Below are 24288 nucleotides of genomic sequence, written 5' to 3'. Positions count from 1 at the left end.
CATTGGAGCCTCTGGGGCTGTGCCTTGCACAAGAAGCAGCACAGCTCGTTCTGGTCCCCAGCCCTGCTCCTGTCACTCGCTGCTCTATGTGATGGGGGGTGACACGTGCAGGGAAACAGGGCCTCTTCCAGAATGTGTGAAAAGGTAGGTTTGACATAAGATTAAATCAATAAGGGGAAGATGGATGAGCATTCATTACCCATATTACAGAGGAGACTGTTTTAAGAGAAGGGAAAGTTTACCTTAGGACATTCGCTCCCCTCCCCTTTGTTGTACAGCTGCTTGTCTGTCAGTCCTCTGGCTGTCACGGTTGGGAGTGTGCGTTTCAAGGTGAACTGTTGCTTATTTCAGTTTGCCTTAAAATGTTGCTTGGCAAAGCGAGGTAGTTCAGGAGATGATTGATGAGCAATGAGACAAGCACGCAGCAGGGACAGGCTGGACAGCTGGGATGACTTCAGCCTCAGTCCAGAGCTGATCCTATCATTTAAAGGGCAGGATTGGGTCAAAAGGAAAAGGGATGCTAAAGGAAGAAGAATGAAAAAGGGAGAGAAAGGGAGAGTTTCAAAGGCTGTGATACAGTAGTCACCATAGTGATGATGAGGGAGGGAGGCAGAAGAGAGGGCAAAGTCAGTTGACAGTGAAGACATTCAAGGTTTAAAAGGCAGCCTGCTGCCTTTGTGCATGTCTGGGAACCCTAAAGACTGGGCAGGCTCCATCTGGCATCTCCAAGCCTTTCTGCTGCTATTGGTTTAATGCGGTTTAAAGATTCATTTCAAGTTATCATTTGGATCATAACTTAAGAGTTACAATTAACTTTAGTTAAAGAATATTGTCTTCTGATACGAGTGACTCTTGGCTAAACTTGACCAACTTTGTGGTGAGATTGGTACAGGGAAAATTCCTTGTGGCCTCCTTCCTGTCTTTTAGTGGTGCCTTTGAGTTGCTAATGCATTTTCTTGCTGTGAAGATGGATTGCCCTACTGATGGGGTAATTTGAGCATTGCTGCACACCAGCCCCAGGAGGATCTGCAGGTCTGTGGCAGACCCCTTGCCCCCCAGTGCATGGAGATGACAAGGTAAGATCAGAAGAAGATCCCAAAACCACTCTACTGAGATGCCACTTACCAAAACCAGGAGGCATTGAAAAGAGGAGACATCCTTGGATATACATTACCACTTTAGAAGAAACTGCATCAGTTTAAGACATGATCATCCCTTCAGCTGTTTGAGTTGGTCCCATCCCTGCCCGGGATTGTCATTGTCACACCCCAGCAGCTCACCTGAGCCCTCCTCACCTGCCCCAGGGCAAGGCTGGACCAGCCCACCTCTGAGCAGGCCAGTCATGGCAACTCTGCCAGCCCTGCTGAGGGAGAGCAGCAGCTTCCAGGCCAGCAGTTGTAGCTGGAGGACAAGGACATTCCTCACACTGCCACATTTGCAAGGGGCCACCTGACCAAAGCTCTAAATCCATCCCTTCTCATGGGAGAGCCATCTCACTGCACAGCACCAGGCAGTGCCTGTCTCCTTTCAGAATTCAAACTGCAGCTTGGTGCCTGAAACTTTGCTTTGTTGTGTTGTTAGGCTGTTGTTTGTGCTGTTTGTGTGTCAGCTGCTGGAGATGACACAAGAGGCAGGGGCTGGAGCACTTGACAAAGAGATCCATTCACCTCCTGTCGATCAGCAGAGCGCTGGGGCAGAGCTGGAACTGCGCTGCAAGGGAAGATCCTGAAGGCCTTTCAAAGCTCTTATCTGTTGCATGAACTAATTAGAGATTCTTGAGGGACAACAAAGGGGAGAATAATTGTTCCAGATATTACAGTACCTATCTCTGAGTCTCAGCATCCCAGGCCATCCCTATTAATTTAGCTAGTCATGCCAAGACTTGTTCAGTCTTTGTCTTCTCAGAACTTTTTTCCAGACAGCAGGGTTTCTCTGAACTGTGGGGAACGAGACACACATAAGATAAGATTAGAGACAAAAATCAGTCTTATTCCAGTTATTACTGGAATACTCCAAGGGCACAAGAATTTGACACTGGTTATTAGGTGTGTTATTGCTATCCCTTTGAAGGCTTCAGGTTATGCTGTATTTAGTGGGACCCTTCTACTTGCATCTGGGTCTTTTAATGCTAAAATCATCTGGTGTTGTCTTTTTTTCTCTCTTTCTTTAGAAATTAAGTGAATTTTAGGTCTTCAAACCTGTTTTCCTTGACCTTCTTCAATGAGGGAAAAGCTTTTGACTATGCCATGATAAGTCTGGGGATTTTTGTATTTTTTTGCCTAATTTTTAAGGGTATAGAATTGACTGAGTCTGGATTTACTTCCTGTTCAATAAATACCCTCACCAGAACGTTCCCATTTCATTTGGGCTGTAAAACCAAGCCTACTGTTGCAGAAAAAATTGTGTCAAGCCAAATTATCCCCATTCCTTTGCTCTCTTCAGAAGATCACAGCATTTTAAAATTCTTGATTCTTGAACTCTGCAGTTCTAGACAGATTACAGATTTCCTGGACCCTCCTATAAATATCTTAAAATGTGCAGGTGAAGTGCACTGCATGATGGACAATGAAACTGTGAACCTGAATCAACAGACAAACATCCTGTCCCTTGCTCCTGCATGGTTTTTTATCATGTTTCAACACTTTGTGTTATTTGTAGTTTTCATGCACCAACAAAGGTTTGGTTTGCATGGTTGGATTGATTTGGTTTGCATGGATGGTTTGGATTGCAGCATGGTTGTCTCCAATAATCCACCCTGGGTGTTTATTTTGGCAAAGGTGTCACAAGGAGGGCTGGTGTGGGGCACAGGCTTAGAGGTGACAGAGATATAAAGGGGAAGGGAAATTGTACAAGTGCAAGGGAGAAAAAACAGGAATGAACATGATTAAAAGATGGCTGGTCTTTGGTGCAAAGGCATTGACAGTGTAGAAAGAGGCCAGATTAGATGGAAAATTAAGAGCTGGAAGTTATAATGTGAGAGAGACTTGGATGAGGATGGGATCCCTGAGAAATGGAGAGTGAAGTTAAAACAACAGGAAAAATGAGCAGCATGAGAGGAAGTAAGGTGCCTTTTAGGGGATGCCCATCAAGATGAGCCCCCGTCAGAGCCTGGAAAAGCATCCAGGCTGCTGAGCCTCACTGTTCTGCTGTGGTTAAACAGCAGAGATGCTGGGGTGGCAGGAGACGAGCTCTTCCTCCAGAGCACCAGCATTGCAGCTCTGTGAGCAGCTCTCTCTGAGGTCAAGGAGTAGAAGTCTGTGAAGTGGATGTAAAGAGTCTCCTCTATCTGAGCATGAGAATATGAATTACTCTGGATGACACAATAAAAATTTTAAAAAAAAGAAAGTAAAAGAAAAAAACAGTCATCACTCTCTTTGCCCTCAACCCAAAATAGAAATCCACATGAACAAGTTGACAATGAGGTTGAAGTTCAGGTGATTCAGAAATTCAGATGACTCAGAAACATGTCAGAATAAAGACAGTGTTATGATGCAGTTCTTAGTGGGATACTATTCTTTCCAAAGATCTTGAATTTCTTTGATCTACAACATGGACAGAGGACCCCTCAGTAATTTTGTTTTATCTGCAGCATTTAATGTGTGGTGCCCTACATATTTATTTTGTGTTAACCAGGTTTGTTTGAAAAGCCATCTGTTTCCTCCTAAGTAAGGGTGCTATATATTTGTTTTTCTCTGGTACATACTTTTTTCTGCCCTTTGAATCCCAGCTGGATGGTTCTCTTAGGCAGTAAACAGGATTTTAAAAGAGGGTTTGAGGGATAGGTGCTCTTGGCTTTGGAGGATTTGAGAGTAACCATGTAAGACCTCTATTCCTCTTACTTTTTGTCAGTGATGCACTAGCTCAAGTCCTAAAATTTTCTCTCTAGTGCTCATCACTGCTGCTCTTGAGGGCTTCACAAACACTCAATTGATCTTCATATCAGCCTGGCAAGGTTTTCACTTTGCTCTGTTATTTTTGGGAGAAGTTAGGTGGGGTTTTAGAAATAAATTTCATTATCCATCTTTCAACTTTGATTATAGGGCGCATCTATCCAAGAAAAGACTTTGCCAACAGCATTCTGGTAGCAAAATGGATAACACCTTCTGGTTATGAATTAGAGGACTGCAAGTAGGACTCCTGGATAGTGTTTCTTCTGCAGGGTGCATGCTTTCCCCTTCTCATTGAAGGTGTTTGAAGCACAGCATGTTAAACTCTGCAATCCTGGATTCCTTACTAGCTGAGTGTGCAAATACCCACTTTTCATCTATTTTCTGCAGGGCTTGGTTTCTGTAGCATCAAGTTCCTCTTTAAGGATAAAGTGAAATACAGATCTGGAAGGCAGGAGTCCCTCTTGCTGCATGCTTCATATCCAAATCTCTTACTCAGAGAGGCAGAGGAAAAAATATGATTGCATCATTAAGGGCTTCAGAATACACATTCAGAAGCAAGGCAGAAGGGATATCAGACAAGCTGAAGTTGCACACACAGGCTTAATATTAGTGCTTCCTCAGTCCCCCAGTCACATTGCTGTTAACTAGATTTAGATATAAGTGGTGGAAGTAGAAATGGGATGACAAATACACTCAGCAGAACTGATATCAATTCACTGCAAAATATATAAGTTGTGAACAATAAAGTCAGATTATTTTTGCAGGGTTTACTCTGAGTTTACCCTAGTGTAACCCAGAGCAGACTGTGGTCCGGTGGGTATCAGAGAAGTGAGATTTTAAAGAAATAAATCTCACCTATTTCAAGTTTTATTAGCTTCTATTTCCATTGTGCCTTTCAATTTTTATATTTGTCATATACTGGAGCTTGCCTAGATGAAATCTTTAGTCTTCATTGTGTTACAGAGTTTTTGTAAAGCGTAGATGATGTTTTTGAAAAGCTGAGAATAGACAATACATGTAATTGTTTATAGTGAAGTTACTCTTGGCTCAATTTAGCCTTTAGTGTGACAAAGAATTTTATCCAAGAGCATAATGAATCTATATGGTATTGCCAAGCTGAATAATATAAAAATAATGAGTCAGATCTTTTAAAAAAAGTAGGAAAGGGACTTCTAGTTATAATGTTTAGGAGAGAATATGTGTTCAATTAATTTTGCTTTGCCTTCTGATTCCTCAGCCTTTGCAGTATGCTCAGTTTATATTTTTATGCTTCTCTCTATAACCATGAGAGCAGGAAAATTACTGCCTTTTTGTTTAAATGAAAGAAAAATGGGAGTTTTTACATAATCACATCATTCCAAGGGATGGTACTTTGAGGAAAAAGCCTCAAATACCACAAAACTTGCAATAAAGATTGTAAGAATTGTCAATTTGTAGTTCCTCAGATGTGTTTGAGGTTTAGAAATGCCCTTGTTATAAATAAAGAACTTCCTGAGGTCCATAAAAGATGCAAAGCTATATTTTAGCAGCAATGCCATTGGAAATAACTTCTCTTTCTGCAGGGAAAGATGCAGATTGCCACCTTCTCTCTCCCCAGCCACTGAAATGGGAGGCCCAGATAATGAAAAATAGTTCTGTTCTCAGCTGAGTTGACAGAGTTACCACAGTATGCATTGGGAGTGACTCCAAGAAAGTGAGAGCAAATACCACCAGTGAGTGCTTTCCACTTTGGACCTCAGACCAGAATAAGATCAGGGTTTCCTGATACCCTGGGGAAGCTGGAGGAGGGAGGGATGCTGGGTTTTGGCTTTATGGCTGTGTAGCATCTTAAACAGCCCAGGAGAGGTTTGGAGCCTCTTTCTGCTCTGGATTATGTTGGTGTCAGACTGCAGCAATGGCACAAAGACAAATTAGCATTCCCCAGGTAAGAACGAGGCCAAAGAAGAATTTGCTTTTTGTGGCTTTTGATTCAGTGCAAAGATGACATATGACTTTGTGCATTTTAATTTGCATCTGTCTGCAACAGAGGAGCATTTAATTCAGGATGTGAAAGCATTTTTCTTAGCAGCTGGAGCAGACACTGAGGACTGAACTCAGGAAAGTAGCACAGGATCAGAAAAAGGCTCTTATCTCTCTGGGATACAAACTAGGAAGGATGAAAACCAGAAGGACCTGGGAACTGCTGTGGTGTGACCTAGGGAATGGTGAGGTCCCATTGTCCCAGCTCCCTAAGGCTCCTGAGAGTTCAGCTATTCTGTTTGAGGCTGAACACAGCAGCTCCTTGCCCTCAAACCCACTGACAACATTTGCCTGCTATTATTAAAGTGAGAGAGCTGTCCTTAGAATATTCTGGGGCTCCTTCAGCTCCATCTGCTAAAATTACAAGAGTGTCTGGGCTTGCCTGCAGTTTGACAACAGGTTCTGTTCTATTATTATCTGTTCTTACAAAAAAATAAATGCAAAATTCATTTTGGTTTGAAAAGAACCCTTGTTTTCTACACTGGCAGCAGATTACTAAGTTTGTCCTGTAAGCTGAGCTCTCCTTAAATCTTCTGCTGCTCCAAGGGTTCTTTCTGGAGCTGCAGCCTAAGGAACCTCTCTGAGTTTCAAGGGCAGCTAGAGCAAGGTGCCACCCCCTCTGGCCATTTGTCAGCAGGGAGATGCCTGTGACAGAGACACATCCCATGGCCCCTGCTGGGAGAAGGAGCTCATTTATTTACTGAGGAAAATCTTCCAGCCAGCTTTGTTGGGCACACTCCTTTCCAATCATCTGAAGGCTCCAAGGGAAGTTTTCTAATACTCCTAGCTCAGACCTGTGCAGAATCTTAGCTGGTATTTCACCACTTCCACCACAGGTTTTTCAGCATTGGAAGAGCAGGAAGGGCTCCTTCTCTGGGGGACATGGCTCTTGTGTGGGCTGGTGCCAACAGAACTTGGCTGTTATCCCCCAGAACCAAAACAGCAGCCTCTGCAGTGGGATTGTAGAAGATTATTTGACACAATATCCAACAGGTGAGCCCAAAAATCTGAATAGTCCCTCCTGATTAAGAAACTCAAAGTGGCTCCCTTAGCAGGGCACCTCTCTTCCCAATGCTGCACATGAAAGACTCCCAGCTCCTGAATCATTGCTGCCTCATGCTAATCATTGGAACTGGGTTCTCTCTAGCTCTTGTTAATTACTGTCTAGCTTATATATAACCCCCTCATATTGCAATCACAGAGATAGTAAAGATTATGCAAATGCTGATTAGAGTGTAATGTGCCTTGCAGAGCATTCATCATAACCAGTAAGAAGGGAGAAGATGGCAAGCTTGATTCATAGGGGCTAGGCTGAAATTGTCCTGAGAGCATTTGGATTTTACTTTTTTTACTTGAAAACTGAGCATATTTGATATAGAGAATGCTGGAACTCAGCAAGGAAAATATTTGAATATAATCATGCTTCCCTGAAGATCCATTTAAAACTAGATACCTGCCCTTGGGTTTTAACAATGCAGTATGTGGGGGTTGCTAAGACAGCCAGTTGTTTTCATCCCAAGACAGCCACTCTCTTCCCAATACCACCTGGAGCACTTTTAGTCATTTTTTTCATATGCACAGGTTGGAAACCTTCCCAACCCCTGAGATAAAAAATTATAGAAGAAAGTGAAATCATTCTAAATATCACCCAGTGAATATGCTGATGTCTCCTAGCTCTCAAGACCCAGGTGGATAAATAGAATCCAGCTCAGAGGTGTCTTCAGACCAACAGCTGGATAATAATTGCTTCTCTAGTTACCTCATTTTATGCATGCTGCCATGAGACAGAATGAATGGTGCCTGGGAAACTGTAAATCTGAATTACCATTTTCCTATTCAAGGTGAGAAAATTGCTAAGAGCAGTGGGGAAAACCGTGGAGTCACAAGAGGCAGATCAACAAGGGACTACAGGCTTTGAGGTAGAAGCCAGAGAGAAGAACTTTCTGCTGTCCTACAGGTGGGCACATCTTGAATCCCACATGTGAATCCACTAGGGGGCTGGATGGATGCTAAGACAAACAAAACCACTGTGACCACTGAAGTGTTTTCCTCTATGCTTCTAGAACAACTGCTCTTTATATGGTGATTCTCCTGACTGGATTCTCTTCAGGAATCTGCCAGGGCAGCACACACAGAGGTTCCATCCTGTGTAATCTCTTCAGTACTGAAGTCTGGCTGATCTGCCTGGGTCATGCTGCATGTGAATTCAGGACAGAATACTTCAAGCTTTGGAAATACACCTTTTATAGCCAGTTTGCTTACAACAAAAGAACATCCAGAGGCTCAAACAACCTTCCAGAATACTCTAAAATATCCCTTTAGAACTACCTAGAGCATTGTCAATAAAAGGGAGGGTGAAAAATCCTCTCAGACCTGTTCTGGTGCTCTCACAGCACTGGGGGTAAGGCACACAGCTAAGCTGGCAGACAGGAAAATTATGATACAGTGACCACATCCCAATCATCTCAAATGCTCAAATTATTCCTAAGCCTGATTCTCACAGGTTGTTTGGTGTTCCCATGACTACATGCAGAAAAGGTGAAAGCAAAAGTAGTTACATCACTCTGAAGAAAGAACTACTATTGATTACTGAAGAAGAGCCTGTAACAATTTCTACAGTAATGAAAGACTCTCAGAAAATATCCCCACCTGCTCTTTCTGACGATGTTAGGTAAGGCTTTTTCTCTGGTATGATTAGATTCTGAGATTCTTGATGGACAAAAGATCCTAGGAATATCAGGATAACCTAAAGATGTTTCATCCAGAAAATGAGGGCATCTGAATAAATCAATACAGCTGTTATATTCATGTCAGCCTTTTGCTTTGCCAGGTTTCAACAGAATCTTTGCAGTTGCTAGTTACAAACTAGCATAATAACTGACACTTCATGTCTGGAGAAATCTTTTGGACCAATTCCTTCTTCCTGATAAAGCTTCTTTGTGCTGCTCTGAAGGCACAAAGCACCCTTTAAGATGCTTTTATCAGTTGTATTCAGATTCAGCTGTCACAGTGAAATCTCCATATGGTGGGGAGCTGATCTTGCTGAGTTTGCACTCTTCCCACCACAGCTCTGATTTTGCAGCCACACTGAGAGGGAGAGGCATGGCTGAGGCATTGCTGTGCCCCAGTAACTCCCTGCTGGGGAGCTGTGTCTTGTCTCTTTTTCCAGGCACAGCTTTGGAATCACGTGAACCACTTTGGCCTCTTTAGGAACCCACTGACATGCCCTTCATTTGACTCCAAAGTCAATTTGGCAGTCTTGATAACAGGGGAACCTGGGGACCTCAATATATTTTTAATAGTCTCAAAAAGACAGTAAGAAGGCCCTAAGATTACTGAGACACAGTTGTGTTATGCCATACTCACATTCCTTGTCAAGTAGCTCTATAAGTTGACTTGGGAAAGGAAAGGAAAGGAAAGGAAAGGAAAGGAAAGGAAAGGAAAGGAAAGGAAAGGAAAGGAAAGGAAAGGAAAGGAAAGGAAAGGAAAGGAAAGGAAAGGAAAGGAAAGGAAAGGAAAGGAAAGGAAAGGAAAATGTTACATAGCAAATGCAGAAAGGCACGTATAACTTACTTCTGGGAGAGCTGGGAAATGTTTCACCTTGAATGCTTGTCATTTGGAAAACCATCACTTTTTAGGAAATTAAAGTAAAAATCATAACTTGGGCTGGGGGAATTTTTTCACCCTAAACAAATGGGCTATCACATTAGACATTATTGCCTTGGAGCAGTTGAAATAAACCCTGAGGAACCCCTACCTCATGTATAGGATGCAACAAATGAATGTGTATTCCCATAATACAGGTCCTCTTGGGCATTGCTTCAGCAATAAAAAAGAATATAAATTTAATGATTTTATTATTCTGTTAATGAGCATCTTCAATCCAGAGCAAACAATGAGGAAGCTGCAAGTCAAGAAACTGCTTCAGTGCCAGAAACGTAGAAACTCCTGCTCCTGCTAAGTGTTGCTCGGATCCACAATAGATATTGATTAGAAAGAAAATCATAACCACCTTCTGCAGAAACTGTGGAGAAGCCATGTGAAGCACACAAACCACGACATTTAAGAGTTAGCATTCCACACAGAAGCAGTGCCAAATTGCACCTGAAACAGCAGGGTTAATAAGGATGTACTGTACCATTCCAAATTACAAATGTTCAGCTGAATGACTGTTAATTGCAATAAGCAAATTCACACAAGAAACAATGGTTTGCTGCCCTCTTTCTCTCTCCCTCTCTCAGGTTTGCTTCCAGAATTAAAAATAACCTGTTGATGCCACCTCTGGGAAGAAGGACTGGGACTGATCCCCCGTCTACAAACACATAATGGCCATTTTGTTTAGGAGATCTCAGAGCAATAACTTTTCTGCATCCCCACTCATCAAGAGTCACCAAACCCTTTTTGGTAAGAGGTAATAAAATTAAGAGCTGCAGTAAAAAAAAGGCTAAACCTCTCAAGCACAATATCAGAGAAGACTATAACCAGTAGCCATGCAACAAGATATTTACCAAACAGATCTCCCAGAAGATTCTGAGAAGGTGGCAAGAGGAACACAGGGCAGTTCTTTGCCAGGCTCACCTGAGGGAAAAGGTTTTGTGGTGACACAAATCTGGCAATCACAGTATGCCTGTGAGCAAGATCCACCACAAACCACCTGATGACTTAATGTCACCAGCCCTTTCTACATCCTGTCTCTGACTAATTTCCAGTGCCTCAGAGGCAGTTGAAAAAAACCTCACAAGCCAAATGTAGACGGGGCAGAGGACCAGAAGTAGGCCTGCAACTCAGGAATGATTACAGCACAATGTCAAAGGTCAGCAGTTCAGCTGCTTCAGATCCCCTTTGGACACAACAAAGCATCATGCCCTGATTTAAACCATGTAGGTGTTTGTTCCTGGAGTACTGCTTGTTTGCTCTTGGAATGGTTAGAAAGCTTTTCAATCTAAGTATACTCATGACCAATTTATGACCATGCATCACCATTTTAACATTCATTTAAATGACACTCTTTCCTTGATGTTTCCTGCCTGAATCACACTATTTTGGCTTAATTTGGCTAGCCGAGGAAGCTCAGTCTGCTTGCTTGCAGCTCCCATTCAAGAACAGATACTCTGCTCCTTGCCACCCCAGTATTTCTCTTCTGCACCTGTGGCAACCTGAGTCAATCTTTTCTGACCCTAAGTCACCAGAACTGGACGCAATTTTCCAAGCAAGGTTCCTCAGCTCTACTATGCAAAGCCTTATTAATACTTCCCTCTCTCTACTAAAAATACCATGCTTTGTGCATCATAGACTCAAGTGAGTCTTTTCCATACCATTCTGCTGGCAGCTCACAGTCATTTTCTCATGGAGGAACTCGCCCTCATAGTAAGGTCAGAGCAGCAGACCCAAGGCTACCAGCATCACCACCCTCCTTCTTTCACTATCCTGTTTTAGGCACACTGCTTCTAGCCTTTTTAACCTTGAATGAATCCTTGCTTTGGCAATTGTTATTTGCTGCTTCTCCCAATATCTCAAAGTAAAAATCATCGTTGGGTTCATCCATCATGTCAGCCTCAGGAATTTTCCCCATTCCTTTAAGTCTGCTGTTCTGCAATCCCAAGTCTTAGCCAAATATCTGCATTTGTCCCTCTTGCAGTTTAACTTCAGCTGGATTAGTTTGTGATCACTCAGTCCATGATCAGTTTCAACATTCTGGCCTTCTACAAGGTCCTTGCTGCTTATTAATACCAGTCCTAAAATAGCATCCTCTCTCATGGACTGTTTGCCTGAGAAATCGAGTTTCTACAACACTCCAGAACATTTAAGCCCTACCAGTTCCCAGTGGTACCTTCCAGTCTGTAGCTGAGAAATTAGTTTCCCATAATCACATGCCATTTGCTCTTCTATGCCTTCCAAATAGTTTGTGGAGATAAGTATCCCTGTCCAAGTTTGTAAGGGATTATCACTCTTCTCTCAGTGGATTTTTTAAATTCTTTCCTCTCAGGTGATTTTCCAATGTAATGCATTATTATTTTACTTCTTCAAAGAATTTACTAAAATACAGAGCTACTCCATGGTCTTTACTATAATTTCTGCTGTTTTATGTAGCTACCCCTCCAACAACTATATTCTAAATAATACTGCCAAGCAGAAGTGTTCAGCATTCACAGCAGCCTTGAGACAGCACTTTAAGCCCCAGAGAAAACATCGGTTATAACACAGAATTCCAAACCAATTAAAGACTAAACACTGGTGGCATATCTTGCTGTAATAATTGTATTAGAAATCTCTAAAATTTTGGAGCCACAATATGGAAAAAGAAAAAAAAAAACACCAAAGCAATTGAAATGCTAGGTATTTCATCAAATCATCACTTTATCCCTTCGTCAACAGGCATTTCTTTTAATGGGGAAAGACTTCTGACATCTTTAAATGGTATAAGATTTTGTTTTCTCTCTGTGGGGAAGAATACATCAGCATAGCTGCTTGAGCTACAGGCACTGGAATCCTATTATGTTTTCTCCATTTTTTTCTTTTTTTTTTTTAGGACACATATACAACAGCAAAAAGAGTGGCAAAGGAGGAAATTGCAGGTTTGTCTCTGATAGAAACTTATTTGCAGCCCTGCTTCTGGAGAAATCCTGGGTTGCTGCACAATCCTTTCTGCTGGTCCTGAGCCAAGCAGTCTTGAACAAGTGATGGGAACATGTAAGACATCCGTCTGAGACTGTCTTTCTGATGGCAGGTTCACGGCATCGTTTCAAAAGCCGCAGTTGTCTTGACAGCTAAGCCAGCCTTTGACTGGGGACAGCAGCAAAGGCGGGAGAGAGGGGGAAAGAGAGAAAGCAGAGAAGTGGGATGAGGAGAAAAACAGCGCACAGGAGGGAATTAGCGGTGCGGCCAGGCTTCGTGATTTAGCGGCTGGTGAGGACAGTGCCGGAGATGTTGAGGTTTGCAGGGCAGCGTGGCGTGGGCGGCACGGAGAGCCGGGGGAGATGAAGAGCGAGGAGGGTCAGGATGGATTTCGGGACGCGCGGAGATGCTGCAAGCGGCAACTATGACGCAAAGCTTGTCCGTTCAGGATCACGCATCCAACTGTTCCTCCCTAGTGATCCCTCGATAAACAACGTCCAAAAAGGACGGTGACCTCATCCCACTGAAATTAGCCAAACACCACACATTTCTCCGTGTTCAGCTCTGCACATTCCTTAGAGCTGCGGCTCTCCCGCCTGCCAGCCCCATCGCTGCACCCAAGGCTCCGAAGGCCCCCGTGGGGCAACTCCTCCAGCCCCCACGGACCAAGGGTCCGGCTGAGCCCCCATCCCCAGCTCTGGCTGGGCATTCCCGGCTCCGGCCGAGCCCCCGCGCCGCTTCTGCGCCAGAGCCGCCTCTCCCTCCCTCCTTTCCCTCCCTCCCTCCCTGCCCGCAGCCCGGTGAGGCGGCGGGAACACGACGAGCCCCGACAGCCAACGATGCCCCGCGTGAAAGCGTGACCGCCGGTACTGGCGGAACACATACCCCGGTCGGGACACGCTGCGGAGCTAGCGGAGCACGACGCAGGCATTTATTTCACCTGGCTGCCGGGAGCGACAGGTTCTATGGGCTGCCAGCGCCGCCCCTTTCCCCGGCCGCCTGCGGAGGGGACACGGTTCCTTCTCGCAGCCCCGGGGCGCCGGGCAGGGAACAGCCCGCACCCCCTGCCCGCCGCCGGGACGCGGGGCTGGCACCCACGGCCGGCGCTGCCGGGGCGCCCCGACCGGCCCGTCCCGGGGGCCAGCGGCTCTGGCTCGCTGCTCTTTCCTGATCTCTTCCAGACCCTTCTCCCGCTCCCAACTGCTGTTTTCGCTCCCTCCCATTCTTCCCAGTGGCATTTTCTTTGTTTGATAAACACTGTTGTGTTGGAGGCGCCTCTTTGAGCGGGGCTGCTGCACCTCCCTCGGGATAGGCAGGGGAAGCGAGCGGCTCTCCCGGAGCCCCGCGTCCCGGCGCCATCCCCGCGCCCTTCCTTCCCCCAGTGCCCAGCGGCAGTGCCCGCCCTCCGGCCGAGCCCCCACGGCTCCGTCGGCACCGCGCCGGTCCGGAGCGGGACGCGCCGTCCCCCGCAGCCCATCCCGCGCCTCCTCCCCCGGGCGCGGGGCCCCTGTGCCCGAGTCGTGCCCGCGGGAGGGGGTGACAGCAGCATCAGGTGCAGCCGGGGCCAGCGGCCAGGGCAAGCCCGGCCCCCGGCTGCCGCCTGCGCGCTGAGCGGCTGTGCCGGGCCCGCCCTCGGTAATTGGGAGGAGCCGCGAGAGCAGCGGGCTTCGCCGGGGATTTCCAGCCCGAGCGGGCGGGAGAGGAAGTGCGGGGCGGGGGGAGACGGCGCACAGCGGTCGGGACTTTCCGCCGGGCTGGCGGTCGCCTTCGCCCGGCTCCAGCTGCCGCCCGCCGCCCCGCTCCCCGCACACGCTCGCAGGTAGGGCGGCCGCGGGGCTCCGCTCGGCTCCGCTCGGTTCGGCGGCGGAGAAGGAAAAGGAGGAGGGAGGGCGGGAGCTTCGCTGCCGCCGTGGCGGCGGCTCCCGCGCGGGGCTCCGGCACCGGCCGCGCTCGCCTGCCCGCGCTCGGGCGCTCCGGGCAGGGGGACGGGGCCGGGCGGGCGGCGGGAGCCGGGGGCGCTCCGGCGGGGGCACTGAGCGCTGACCGGGGCATCTGCTGCCAGGCAGGGGCCGAGCGCGCTGCACCCGCAGCCCGTGCCGGGACCTCGGCGGCGGCCGGTGCCCGGGGACAGATCAGCCTGCGGCGGAGCGGCGCGGACTCTCCTGCCCGGACGCACTCGCACTCCAGGGCTTTGCAGGTGCCCCTTTTCTCTTACTTATTCCTGCCTCCCCCTTCCCTCCCCTGCTCCTGTCGCTCTCTGCCCCGCTCCCCGCTGTGCGTGTGCCTGTGCGGGGAGCGGAGGGAGGCGAGGCCGGAGCAGAGCCGGGAGCCGCGGCGGCGCTTGCGGCGTTTGATGTGTCGTTTGAATGCAGAAGGCTCGCTCGCTCCTGGCTCCCTCCATATGCAGTGCTGGGGGCGGGCCGACGGCCTTTAAAGGGGCATTGCCGGCAGCGCCGCGCCTGGCGCGGAGCGCGGTCCCGGCTGCGCGTCCCCCCGGCTGCCGCTGCGGCGGAGCCCCCGCCGCTCCCCGGCCATGGGGCTGCGCCCGGAGCCGCCGGAGCTGCCCCTCAGCGGCGCTCCAGGAGTTGTATTTTCGCAAAGTCCGCCTGCCTGCACCGGCGCTGCGCTATCCCCGGCTGCCTGCCGTGAGCGGAAAGAAAAGTGTTTTGTTTTCACGCCATTCATTTCATGCGCTGATTCGCGACGCCGCGTTTTAGCGCGTTGAATGAATCGCCGTGTTGTAGGTCCGAAAAAAATCATGAATGTTTAAAAGTTTATACTGAGTCATTCCTCTGCAGATTAACCTATGACTGACTCATAATCTGAGAACTGCAGTGGCTTGTAAGATAGGAAGGTAAGGCATTTATGTATTGATTTATTTGTGTCTTTTTGAGTGCCTGAGATCTGAATTACCAGTAGAAAACCAGGAGCAATTGTATTAATGTTAAGAGGCATAATCTCATATTCTGCCGATCAGAGCTTGTGTGTGACGTGACAGACTGTATGTGCTCCTCCGCGTGGATCTTTACCACGCATTAGGGCATCTTTCATCTTTTGCTGTTTCTGTAGTAGTAAAATGTGGGAAGTTCCAGTGATACAATTTGAAATATGCTGTCTCTGGGTCTGTGACTGCTCTAGCTTGTGAGATCTGAGCCTTATATACTTTATATTGTAAGTTACGTGTTTTCTATTTCTTGAGTAGAACGGTGTGTTTTTCCTTGCAGATTTGTCCCATAGGATGCATGTAGCATTATTGAGCACTAATCTGGACTTGCATTCATAGACTGGAAAGGAGTTTAATGCATGATGTGAAGGTGTACTAGCAGTGTCTAGCTTAGAAAAATGAAATAGTATAATTTAAAGTACATAATAGTAGAAATCTGCGTTTAAAATGGCTATTGACTTGCCTAGAAGCCTGGATTAAAGGGCTGCACTGATGGTTGTTCAGACCTGGAGAGACCATACCATATACTGCATGTTGTCCTTTTAAAAGAGCCATTGGCTCATACCGCATATGGATTGAGATCTAAATACTATTTGTGGTGATTAGGGAGAGGGCTATTCATTTAAGGTGAGAAATACTTGAACATTTGGACGGAATCAGTTTTTTATGGCTGCACTGGGAAACCCCTTGTCATAGAGCTTGGTAACGGAAACACTGATGTATCATGAGCTTGGGTATTGCAGGCAGGCAGCACTTGGGGGTTTTAAAAGTTGGGTTGTTCCAGCACGAGAATGGTAGGTGTTTTACTGAAATATGACTTGGTGAGTTGCTTCTAATAATAGCTGGACCTAGAGTATAGAATCATAAAGTGCATTCAGTATCAGTGCAAATTAATTCTAATCCAAAGGGGGTGCTAAATGACTCAGTCTTTAGGCTTTCCTGAACTCCTCCTGTAATTAAGTTTGATGATACCAGTTTTGAGAAACCATTCTTGCATGGGTTCAGAGAATATGAGTATCGTGTAAGCATATTTACTGTTGATGCATCAGCATCAGTGACCAAAGATTATTTATGAAGTCTTACTAGTCCACGTTAACACGGTTTGTCTTTTAAATGATCTTGGGATCGTGTTGTATTTTAGGTCTTTACATTGTTCTTGTCCATAATGAATGCTTCAGGAGAGAAGAGGAATGGCTTCTTGGTACTGGAGTCCAGATTTTCTATAGTAGATATGGCAATGCTGAAAATACAAAAAGCCAAAAGCCTTGATTTTTGATTGGTAAGCAGCTGATCATAGTTCTTCTTCAGATGAAAAGGCAGTTTAAAAATAAGAATGACTTAAATCTACTCTAATACCCTAAACTGGCCTTGTATGAATAGATATTGTAAAAATACAACATTCTCATCTCTTATCTCTTAGATGATGTAGTTACTGGATTTTATTAGAGTTTCTTTATAATGATAGAGTTTCTTAGTTGAAGGTGCTGCATCTTATGATGTGTGAAGATGGCTCATTAGACATTGGTTTCTGGTATCTGTATACTGGTGCACAGTTCCTTTAAAGAACTACCAAGGCTTGAGTTTGTGTGTGTTTGTTTGTTTTTGTAAGCTGTGGAGACTTTCTGAATAGAATGCTTATATTTGAAACCTCCTTGAATTTTTGGTGTTTGGCTCATGAACGCCTGAAGTGGTGGGAGAAATTGGAGATTTCAAAATGAAATATGGGGAAAAGAAGCCGAGGGAGGGAGGGAGAGTTGTGTGGTTTTGTGCAGCAGAATAAAGGTGTGATTACAGCACAAGAGGGAGTGCTGTACTTGCACCAGGTTTTATCTTAAACTTTTTAACCTGTGATGGTGAAATGGTGCTGTAGAAACTACAGTAGTAAAGGGCTGGCAGAGAGAATATAACTGGTTTCCCAGCTCTGCCTGCTGGAATCCCATGCCCTCATAAATGGATAATTTAAGGTGAGTATATTTAGTTTTGACAAATCACAAACGTTTCAATTTTTTTTCGGTCTTTTTTCTTATGGCGGGAGGAGGGACTAGAGAATTGGGAGAAAAAGGAATCATTAGGTGCCCACAATGTAGGAAGATGTGTTCTCTCTCTTTTTGTAATGGGAAGGAAGAGAAAATGAAATAAATGCAAAAAAGCTTTCAGGATATCTAAAGGAAGTAAGGAAAGTATCCACTGGAAACATGTTAGAACTTAAGGAGAAAATCAAGCAAAAGGTGATTTGGTATTGAGAATTCCATATGTGTGTGAGAGAGGGAGAGGTATTTACATAGTCTTTAGGGGGGTGATTGTTTTCTTCATGTAGATCTTCTCTTCTGGAGCCTTCACGGAAAAATATCGTTGCCACTGTGACTTCAAATTGCTACTGACTGTTGCCTTTGTAACTGGGTTAACAGGGCGAGTGGCTCTAAAATTATATACAGCAACTGTAGGTCACTAATCCTCTCCACCCCCCAAAAAATGTTAAGCCTTTGATTTCCATGCTGTTGTTCTTCCCCGCTGGTTTGCTCTGCATGTATAAAATGTGATTCCAGTAGAATTTAAAGTTCTGCTGTTCATCCAGTCAAGGCAGCCTGGGAAGCAAAGTCTCAACATGTTTGTGTGTGCAGGAGTTCAGTATTGTGTGTGTGTGTGATGGATTCCATCCCCTGCTCACTCCTTCTACTGAAATTTGGGGTGTTGTGTCCTTGGACATCAAGATTTGAATTTTTGCTGGTTGCAGGCATTAGAACCTCAGTGGGCATAGCAGAAATGCCTTAAGTTGGAATATTTCATAGTTCTGGTATTATTTTATATAGTTTCATACAATGTTGATTTGTAAAATAGTTTTCTTTGATGTGTAGAGGAAACATTCTGTAGGTTATTTGCCATGATTGCTACTAATTCTGTAGTAATTTAAATGCTCTGAAGTGAATCTTTTCATGCACAAATAGTTAACGCTTTTCAAAAAATATTTGTGAAAGAAGTCATGAATCTTCCATTTTACCTGTTTTAGTGATGACTGTATGGTAGCTCATAATTAGAAAAATTTAACATTTGGAGTAATACTGGACTTTTGTCTCATGTTTTGGTTTCTGCATTAATGTGGTAAACATATTTTTATAGATAAGGTATGTACACGGAAGACAAGAAAGCTGTAAAGACTCATGGCATTTTGAGCTTAAGTGTCTAGGAAAACAAGTAATTTGGATTTCATCTGTCTTGAAAAGTGTGTTGCAGATGCTAGTGTAAGATAAGTGCCTTCCTGGCTGCCACTTTGTTCCTGCAAGCTTTGACATCTGTCGAGAAAGAGAAGATGATCCTCTGCAGGTGCCAGTGTCAGACCTGGAGGCTGGGCTTGGGCTTTCTGGCATTCCTGCAGATGTGTGTCCTGAGCCTTCCAGTCAGGGCCAGACCAGCAAGGGGCTTTGATGTTGAAGTGCTGAGTGATGTGACATCATGTCCTAGTCCCAGGGGCAGAAGGGGGATTCCAGTCCAAGTTTCCTACTTCCCTGGGGAGCATTCTCATCATCAAACCACAGGCCAGTTGAGAGTGGTGTCACTTCCTTCTCTTGAAGCTTTTTGCCATGCCAGGAAAAATCAAAACTCAGTGTGCCTAAGAAACAGAGTGAGAGGAAGCATGATGTCTCAGTCAAGTGGTTAGGACTTTTGTTAGGATTAGCAGGATGAGTAAAGACTTAGAGTCTGCTGATGCTTCATCCACTATTTTGTTTATTGTTTTCTCATGCATTTGAACTTGCTGATCTTCCTGAGGTTATCAACCTTGTCAGGATGTTTTCTTAAGTGTGGAATATGTGCTGGGAAAGAAAAGAGAAACCTGGGTGTTGTGCAGGTTTAAGTGGTAGTTATTTTCAGAACTGGGGTTCTCAAAATAACTCTGCTGCAGCTAGTGGCTTGTTTTGTGTCTAGCTTCTTGCTCCATACACAGACCATTTTCCCAGTCTGTAATAACATGGGAATAGCAGTACTTTCCTATGATCTGAGGACATAAAAATGATGAGGTGCTGAGACCCAGCAGGGCAGTGCAAGCGTCATCTGTTGATAAAGTGAGTGAATTGCAAGTGCTGAGTGGAGGCATCCAGCCCTGGCTCTCTGCAGAGCTGTGCCATCCTGCACCGTCAGCATCGTGGCACAGGAAACAGCTCTTGCTCTGCTCTTCCATTGATGCCCACAGCAAACATGCAGTGCTCTCTGAGGCTGAGTGTGCAGGACAGAATTTATTCAGTGGTAGTTGTTCCCATGTTTGTACTTGTTTCTGGCTTTCTCCTTTGAATGTTCTAGAAAAATAACGTTTGTTACTTATTTTATGGAGCCAGCTCGCATGGTACTTGTGCCACTTTGTAACAGCAAAGCTCAGCTCATAAAACAAATTTTAACAATGTGAATGGATTTTGTTTTGTAACCTCATCTCTGTATGTGCGAGAGAGAGAGAGATAATTAGAGCAATTATTAGAGGTTTTTATAATGAAGATCTTGTGTGCTGCACCAGATTGACTGTGCCCACTCTGTGTCTTTACACAGAGAGGAACCTTGTGAGAGTGGGTTGTTTGGTGTGTTGAGGCTTGTAAATTAATGACTCGCAGATGTAAGTCTTGATTTTTGCGCAGGAAGTATAACTTCATAATTTTCATTTAACTTGTTCTTGTTTCAATCTCCTTCAAACCATCCCAAGTGACTCCTCTTCCTGCATTTAAGCTCTTCAGTTTCCAATGGATTGCTCTTGTCCATGCTGTGCTTCTCTTCCATCATGTTTTTCCAAACAGTATAAATGCTCCTAATTTCTCCAGCTGGTCCTTCTGATTCTTGGAAGTGACTTATTTTGACCTGCTTTTAATCAGATTTCTCGCAATTTTGGAGTTGCTAGTGGATGACTTTTATTGCAAGGTGGTTTCGTCCTTGCACTTGAGTAAAGTAACTGCAGTCTCTCCTTTACTTCCATTTATGTAATTCATTTTTTTCTTGAAATACCTGTTTCCAGGATTGTACTTATTTTCACACTCTGGCAAGTAATTTCTGTCTGCAGAATCCACTTTTCTTTGACCTCTCTGTAGCCACCTGATTCTGTGATTCCCTCTCTGCCCCACCTCTCACTCCAGGTGAATTAACATACTCTTCTCTTCCAGGTCACCAAAGATACACTGCAGTGTACCCCACTGTTGTCTGAAGTACCTGTGCCTGTGATTCTACACTTGCTCTTATTCCATCCTTTCCACTGTCTTCTATTCATCTCAAGGATGTTGTGCTTGGGAATGTTTTTATCATTCCAGCTGTTGTGGTTGAACTTGGTTAGGATACCAGTTCTGTATTCAGTAGATAAAGGTAAAAGTCCATGTGGTTGTAAATTGCCATGTTCTCAAAATGTTACTATTTGGTAGTTTGAGTAGGAGGAGGTTGGATACCTAAATAAATGAAGACTGCTGAGTTGCATGTGTGCCTCTCTAGCAGTTGTGGAACCCTTTGATGCAGTAGTATTTTCATTGCATTCTCCAATTCAGTATTTTGGTGGGGAGCAGGGAATAAAGGATTTGTGCTAACTTCATTTGAAATTAATGGCATGCAGTATCCCTTGAAGTCAGTAGTATCCTGTTCTCTGTCAGGAGCTGAATCATGTTTCTATCTACAGAACCTGAGCATGCTATAGTTCAGATTAGCAAATACATCTCACTACTCACCCATGGTGTCAATATGTGATGGAAATGCCAATGAATCCTCTGCTGTAGTTCAGCTGGTAGATAATGCTGTTGTGTTGCTCATACTGTTTGGCAGGTGGTTTCTGTAGCAGTTTGGTTTTGAGCATGGACAGAAGAATTCTCTTGCAATATCTAGGAAGATAAAACAAGTTTATTATTATTTGAGTATTGAATTTCATCAGATATTTTTCACTAGTTGGCACCATAAATTTCCCCTATTCCTCTTTCCTTCTTGCAAATTCCTGAGAACTGCACTTTCATTTTGAAAAGGATTATTTAGACATGCAACTTTCCATATTTTAGCCAGTAACATCTTTAGGGAGTTTTGGGGGATTTACTCTTGTGGTAGTTTGTGTGGTTTGGTTGATGTTTGGTATTTTTTTGTTGTTGTTGTATTGGGGGTTTTTTTGTTTGGTTGGTTTTATGTGTGCTTTTGTTTGCTTTCTAAAGACAGATTTAGGACAAGCAAATAAATATCTACCCACTGCATTCTGTGTATTTTGCAGAGGAGACGCTCTCAAAATAAATGAGGAAGAAGCTTGGAATTATCCTGTTTGTGTAAATAAAGCTTTTAGTACATGTAGCCAAAGTGTGATGCTGTAATTTTGCAGAATTAATGACTAAGATTTTGGTGGTGTTTTTGTTTGTTTTTTGTTTTGATATGAACTCTCAGTATATTAGTTGACTCTTTTGAGATGAGCTTGGGCAGACAGACTTTGAAAGTCCTCTGTGCCATACATAAAAAGGCATTTATTCCAGAACAAGTGTCCATGTGCTGAGTTAATTGGAAAAGTTCAATGCAGTTGAACCCTTACTTACAGTGTTGTGAGTTATATAATGAACATGGAGGACAAAAGGCAGTGAAGGAAAACCGACTTCTTATGTGTCCAGTTATACATAAGTTCTGTCATGTCTGTTGGCAAGAGATTAATGATGGATGTTTACAGCAGGCATCATGCTGCACACTTTATTGATGCTTACAGTAAATTGCTGCACATCTTCCATAGGGTGTTTTGTAGCAGGATTGCAGCCTGAAGATATCTGGGAACACATAACTTCATAGCATCATCTTAGGTTGGGGTTTGTCAGTGTTCTGTACACTTCAGAGGTAGTGACATTTCTGTTTTCCTTTCTGAGGGCAAGTTGGAACATGCCTAAGGTAGCTGGAACTTTCTGCGCAGTTATTGTTGTTGTGGGGTTTTTTATAAGTTTCTAACTAAAATCTTCCTAAAATCTTATCTCCTGGTTAAACAAAGGTCTTGTGTACTTAAGAAATTTCTGTATGAATGTAATGTGGATGTGTGCAGAAAAAAGGACCACGATTGTCTGTGGAGAAATGGTTTGGGTTCTCTTGTAGCTAGTCAGATTTTATAGGGTAATAATTAGGCCATGTGCTAAAGTACCAGTTGTTAACACCTCCAAACTCAAATATTTGTCATGTTAAAGAAGGGGGAAAATTGGTGAGCTCTCCATTAGGTGGTGCTGCTGGGATTGAAATATTTATATACCCAATAGAAGCTGGCTTCTGCCTAGAACTATTTCCATGTCTGTATTTTTCTTTTTAAGGTCTTCTCTTTGTTAAAATACACTTTTCAAAAGCAGGAATACTTGCTAAGGTGTGGGTTTTTTTCAGTTTGAAGTGATTAGATAAAATACCAAAAAGACAGGCTGTCATCATGGGAAGGAGGTATGGAAGGAATCAATCATATGCCTTTTGTGTGGGTGATTTAGATTTTAGCAGCTGCCTCTGTTGTAGCTCTCATCTGTGCAAGTGTTGACTCCATTATGTTCATACCCTGCTGCCATGTAGATGAGGGTACTGTAGCATTAAAGAGCTGCAGTCTCAAGAAATATTTGATTTAAAAATCCCAAAATTAATTAGACTATTACAGCAAAAACGCTCTTGTGAATCCTTTGAGTTCCTATGATCTCTTTTACCCTGTCTACCAGCACTTCATTTTAAAGAGCTGTGTTGTAACTTAAACACATCATGATGGTGTTTCTTTGCTTAAGCCCTGACTGACTACTGGCTTTAGAAGAACCTAAGGGAACAAAGATGGTGCCTGCACACAGAGGCACTGAGTACCATCTTAAATGCTGTAGGTTGTCCCCTGTGGTGTGAAGTTGATGCTCAAAAATTGAGATATGGCTAAACTCTTTATCTGCCAGTTCTACACAGGACTTGGCATCTGGAATTGTACTAAGCCCCTGTGATTAGGCCCTTGACTCTCTCTGCAGTAGTTAGAGCTGAGATACAAACTAAATTAAAAGTGAATTTGTTCAGTACTCCTTGCTGGTAGGATTGCTTCAAAGATAGCAGAATGAGGTTGCTGAGATGTCTGAATTCTCCCACACCACAGAGCTGTAAGTAGAAAAGAACCCCAAACTTCATTTTTAGAAATGGTGGTGGCCAAGAGCAATCAAGTTAGTCTCAATAGGTTCTCTTTTCATTACAGGTAGAAGTATTTTTAGTGTGATTTACAGAATCAAGGTAACTATAACCAGCTAGCAAAAAAAGTTTAGTAGCATTAAAAAAGCACTGAGCAAGAAATGCAAGAGATGCATTTTTTCATGAGAAACTGAGACTAATCCTATTTTCTTTCTTTTGAAGAAGATGTAGCATAGCAGAAATCCATTTCTTAGAATTAGAAAGTTTAAATAATTTCAGATCTAGCAGCTGGAAGCCTAGCTTAACAGTCTTGACCTGAGTTTAACAGCTGTTGAAGTGGTGTGAGAGAGCCAGTGGGTGTTACATGCTCTCTTTCTGTTTTCAAAGGGAAATAGAGAAGTTTGCAAAAATCTTGGTTGGCTTTCTAACCTTGGCCATGATTAAAATGTGTGATTGTCAGATGCTGTTAGTTCCTCAAAATATAACAATAACTAACTAATATAACAGGTTCAAGTAATAGGCAGGGGGATGATTCTTCTTAATAATTTATTTTGGAATAACTTGGTATGATAAGTGGAAAATGGACAAATTGTTGTGTGAGAGAACTTGGCCATTAGTGTTTTATCAGTTTGCTAATAATAACTTAGAGCTGGCTAATGATGACCCTTAAAGGGGCAATTAGAAGATAGAAGCTGTGATATCCAGCCATACGACGTCGTATCAAATGTG

The 24288-nt window shown here is 44.1% G+C and overlaps 2 protein-coding genes and 1 long non-coding RNA gene across 12 annotated transcripts in view; 1 reads left to right on the top strand and 2 right to left on the bottom strand.

Annotated features, from left to right (window-relative positions):
- The window catches only part of LOC141729322 (uncharacterized), a 76727-nt gene extending 67568 nt beyond the window's left edge, over positions 1-9159 (bottom strand). Inside the window, exon 1 of the long non-coding RNA XR_012580675.1 lies at positions 243-9159. This is a non-coding gene — a long non-coding RNA (uncharacterized LOC141729322). The remainder of the gene's footprint in view (positions 1-242) is intronic.
- A 3228-nt stretch (positions 9160-12387) lies between these two features.
- On the bottom strand, positions 12388-15209 carry LOC141729242 (uncharacterized). The gene is made up of 3 exons (XM_074542142.1): positions 14965-15209; positions 13410-14576; positions 12388-13047 (listed from the first exon to the last, which is right to left on the bottom strand). Exons 1-2 carry the CDS (start codon positions 15207-15209, stop codon positions 13433-13435), a joined length of 1389 nt encoding a protein of 462 aa, XP_074398243.1. The 3' UTR covers positions 12388-13047; positions 13410-13432.
- The window catches only part of TRAF3 (TNF receptor associated factor 3), a 69892-nt gene continuing 59805 nt past the window's right edge, over positions 14202-24288 (top strand). For 8 of the 10 annotated variants that reach the window (XM_014264471.3, XM_074542325.1, XM_026791181.2 and 5 more), the window contains exons 1-3: positions 14202-14343; positions 14587-14721; positions 15323-15378. The gene's annotated coding sequence lies outside the window, so the exon portion shown is untranslated. The remainder of the gene's footprint in view (positions 14344-14586; positions 14722-15322; positions 15379-24288) is intronic. The other 2 variants (XM_005483242.4, XM_074542326.1) reach the window with 2 other exon arrangements.

Source organism: Zonotrichia albicollis, chromosome 6, assembly GCF_047830755.1.
Source record: "Zonotrichia albicollis isolate bZonAlb1 chromosome 6, bZonAlb1.hap1, whole genome shotgun sequence".
Classification (NCBI taxonomy): Eukaryota; Metazoa; Chordata; class Aves; order Passeriformes; family Passerellidae; genus Zonotrichia; species Zonotrichia albicollis.
Note: the sequence above shows the minus strand (reverse complement) of the source record. Positions and strands in the feature narration are given on the sequence as shown.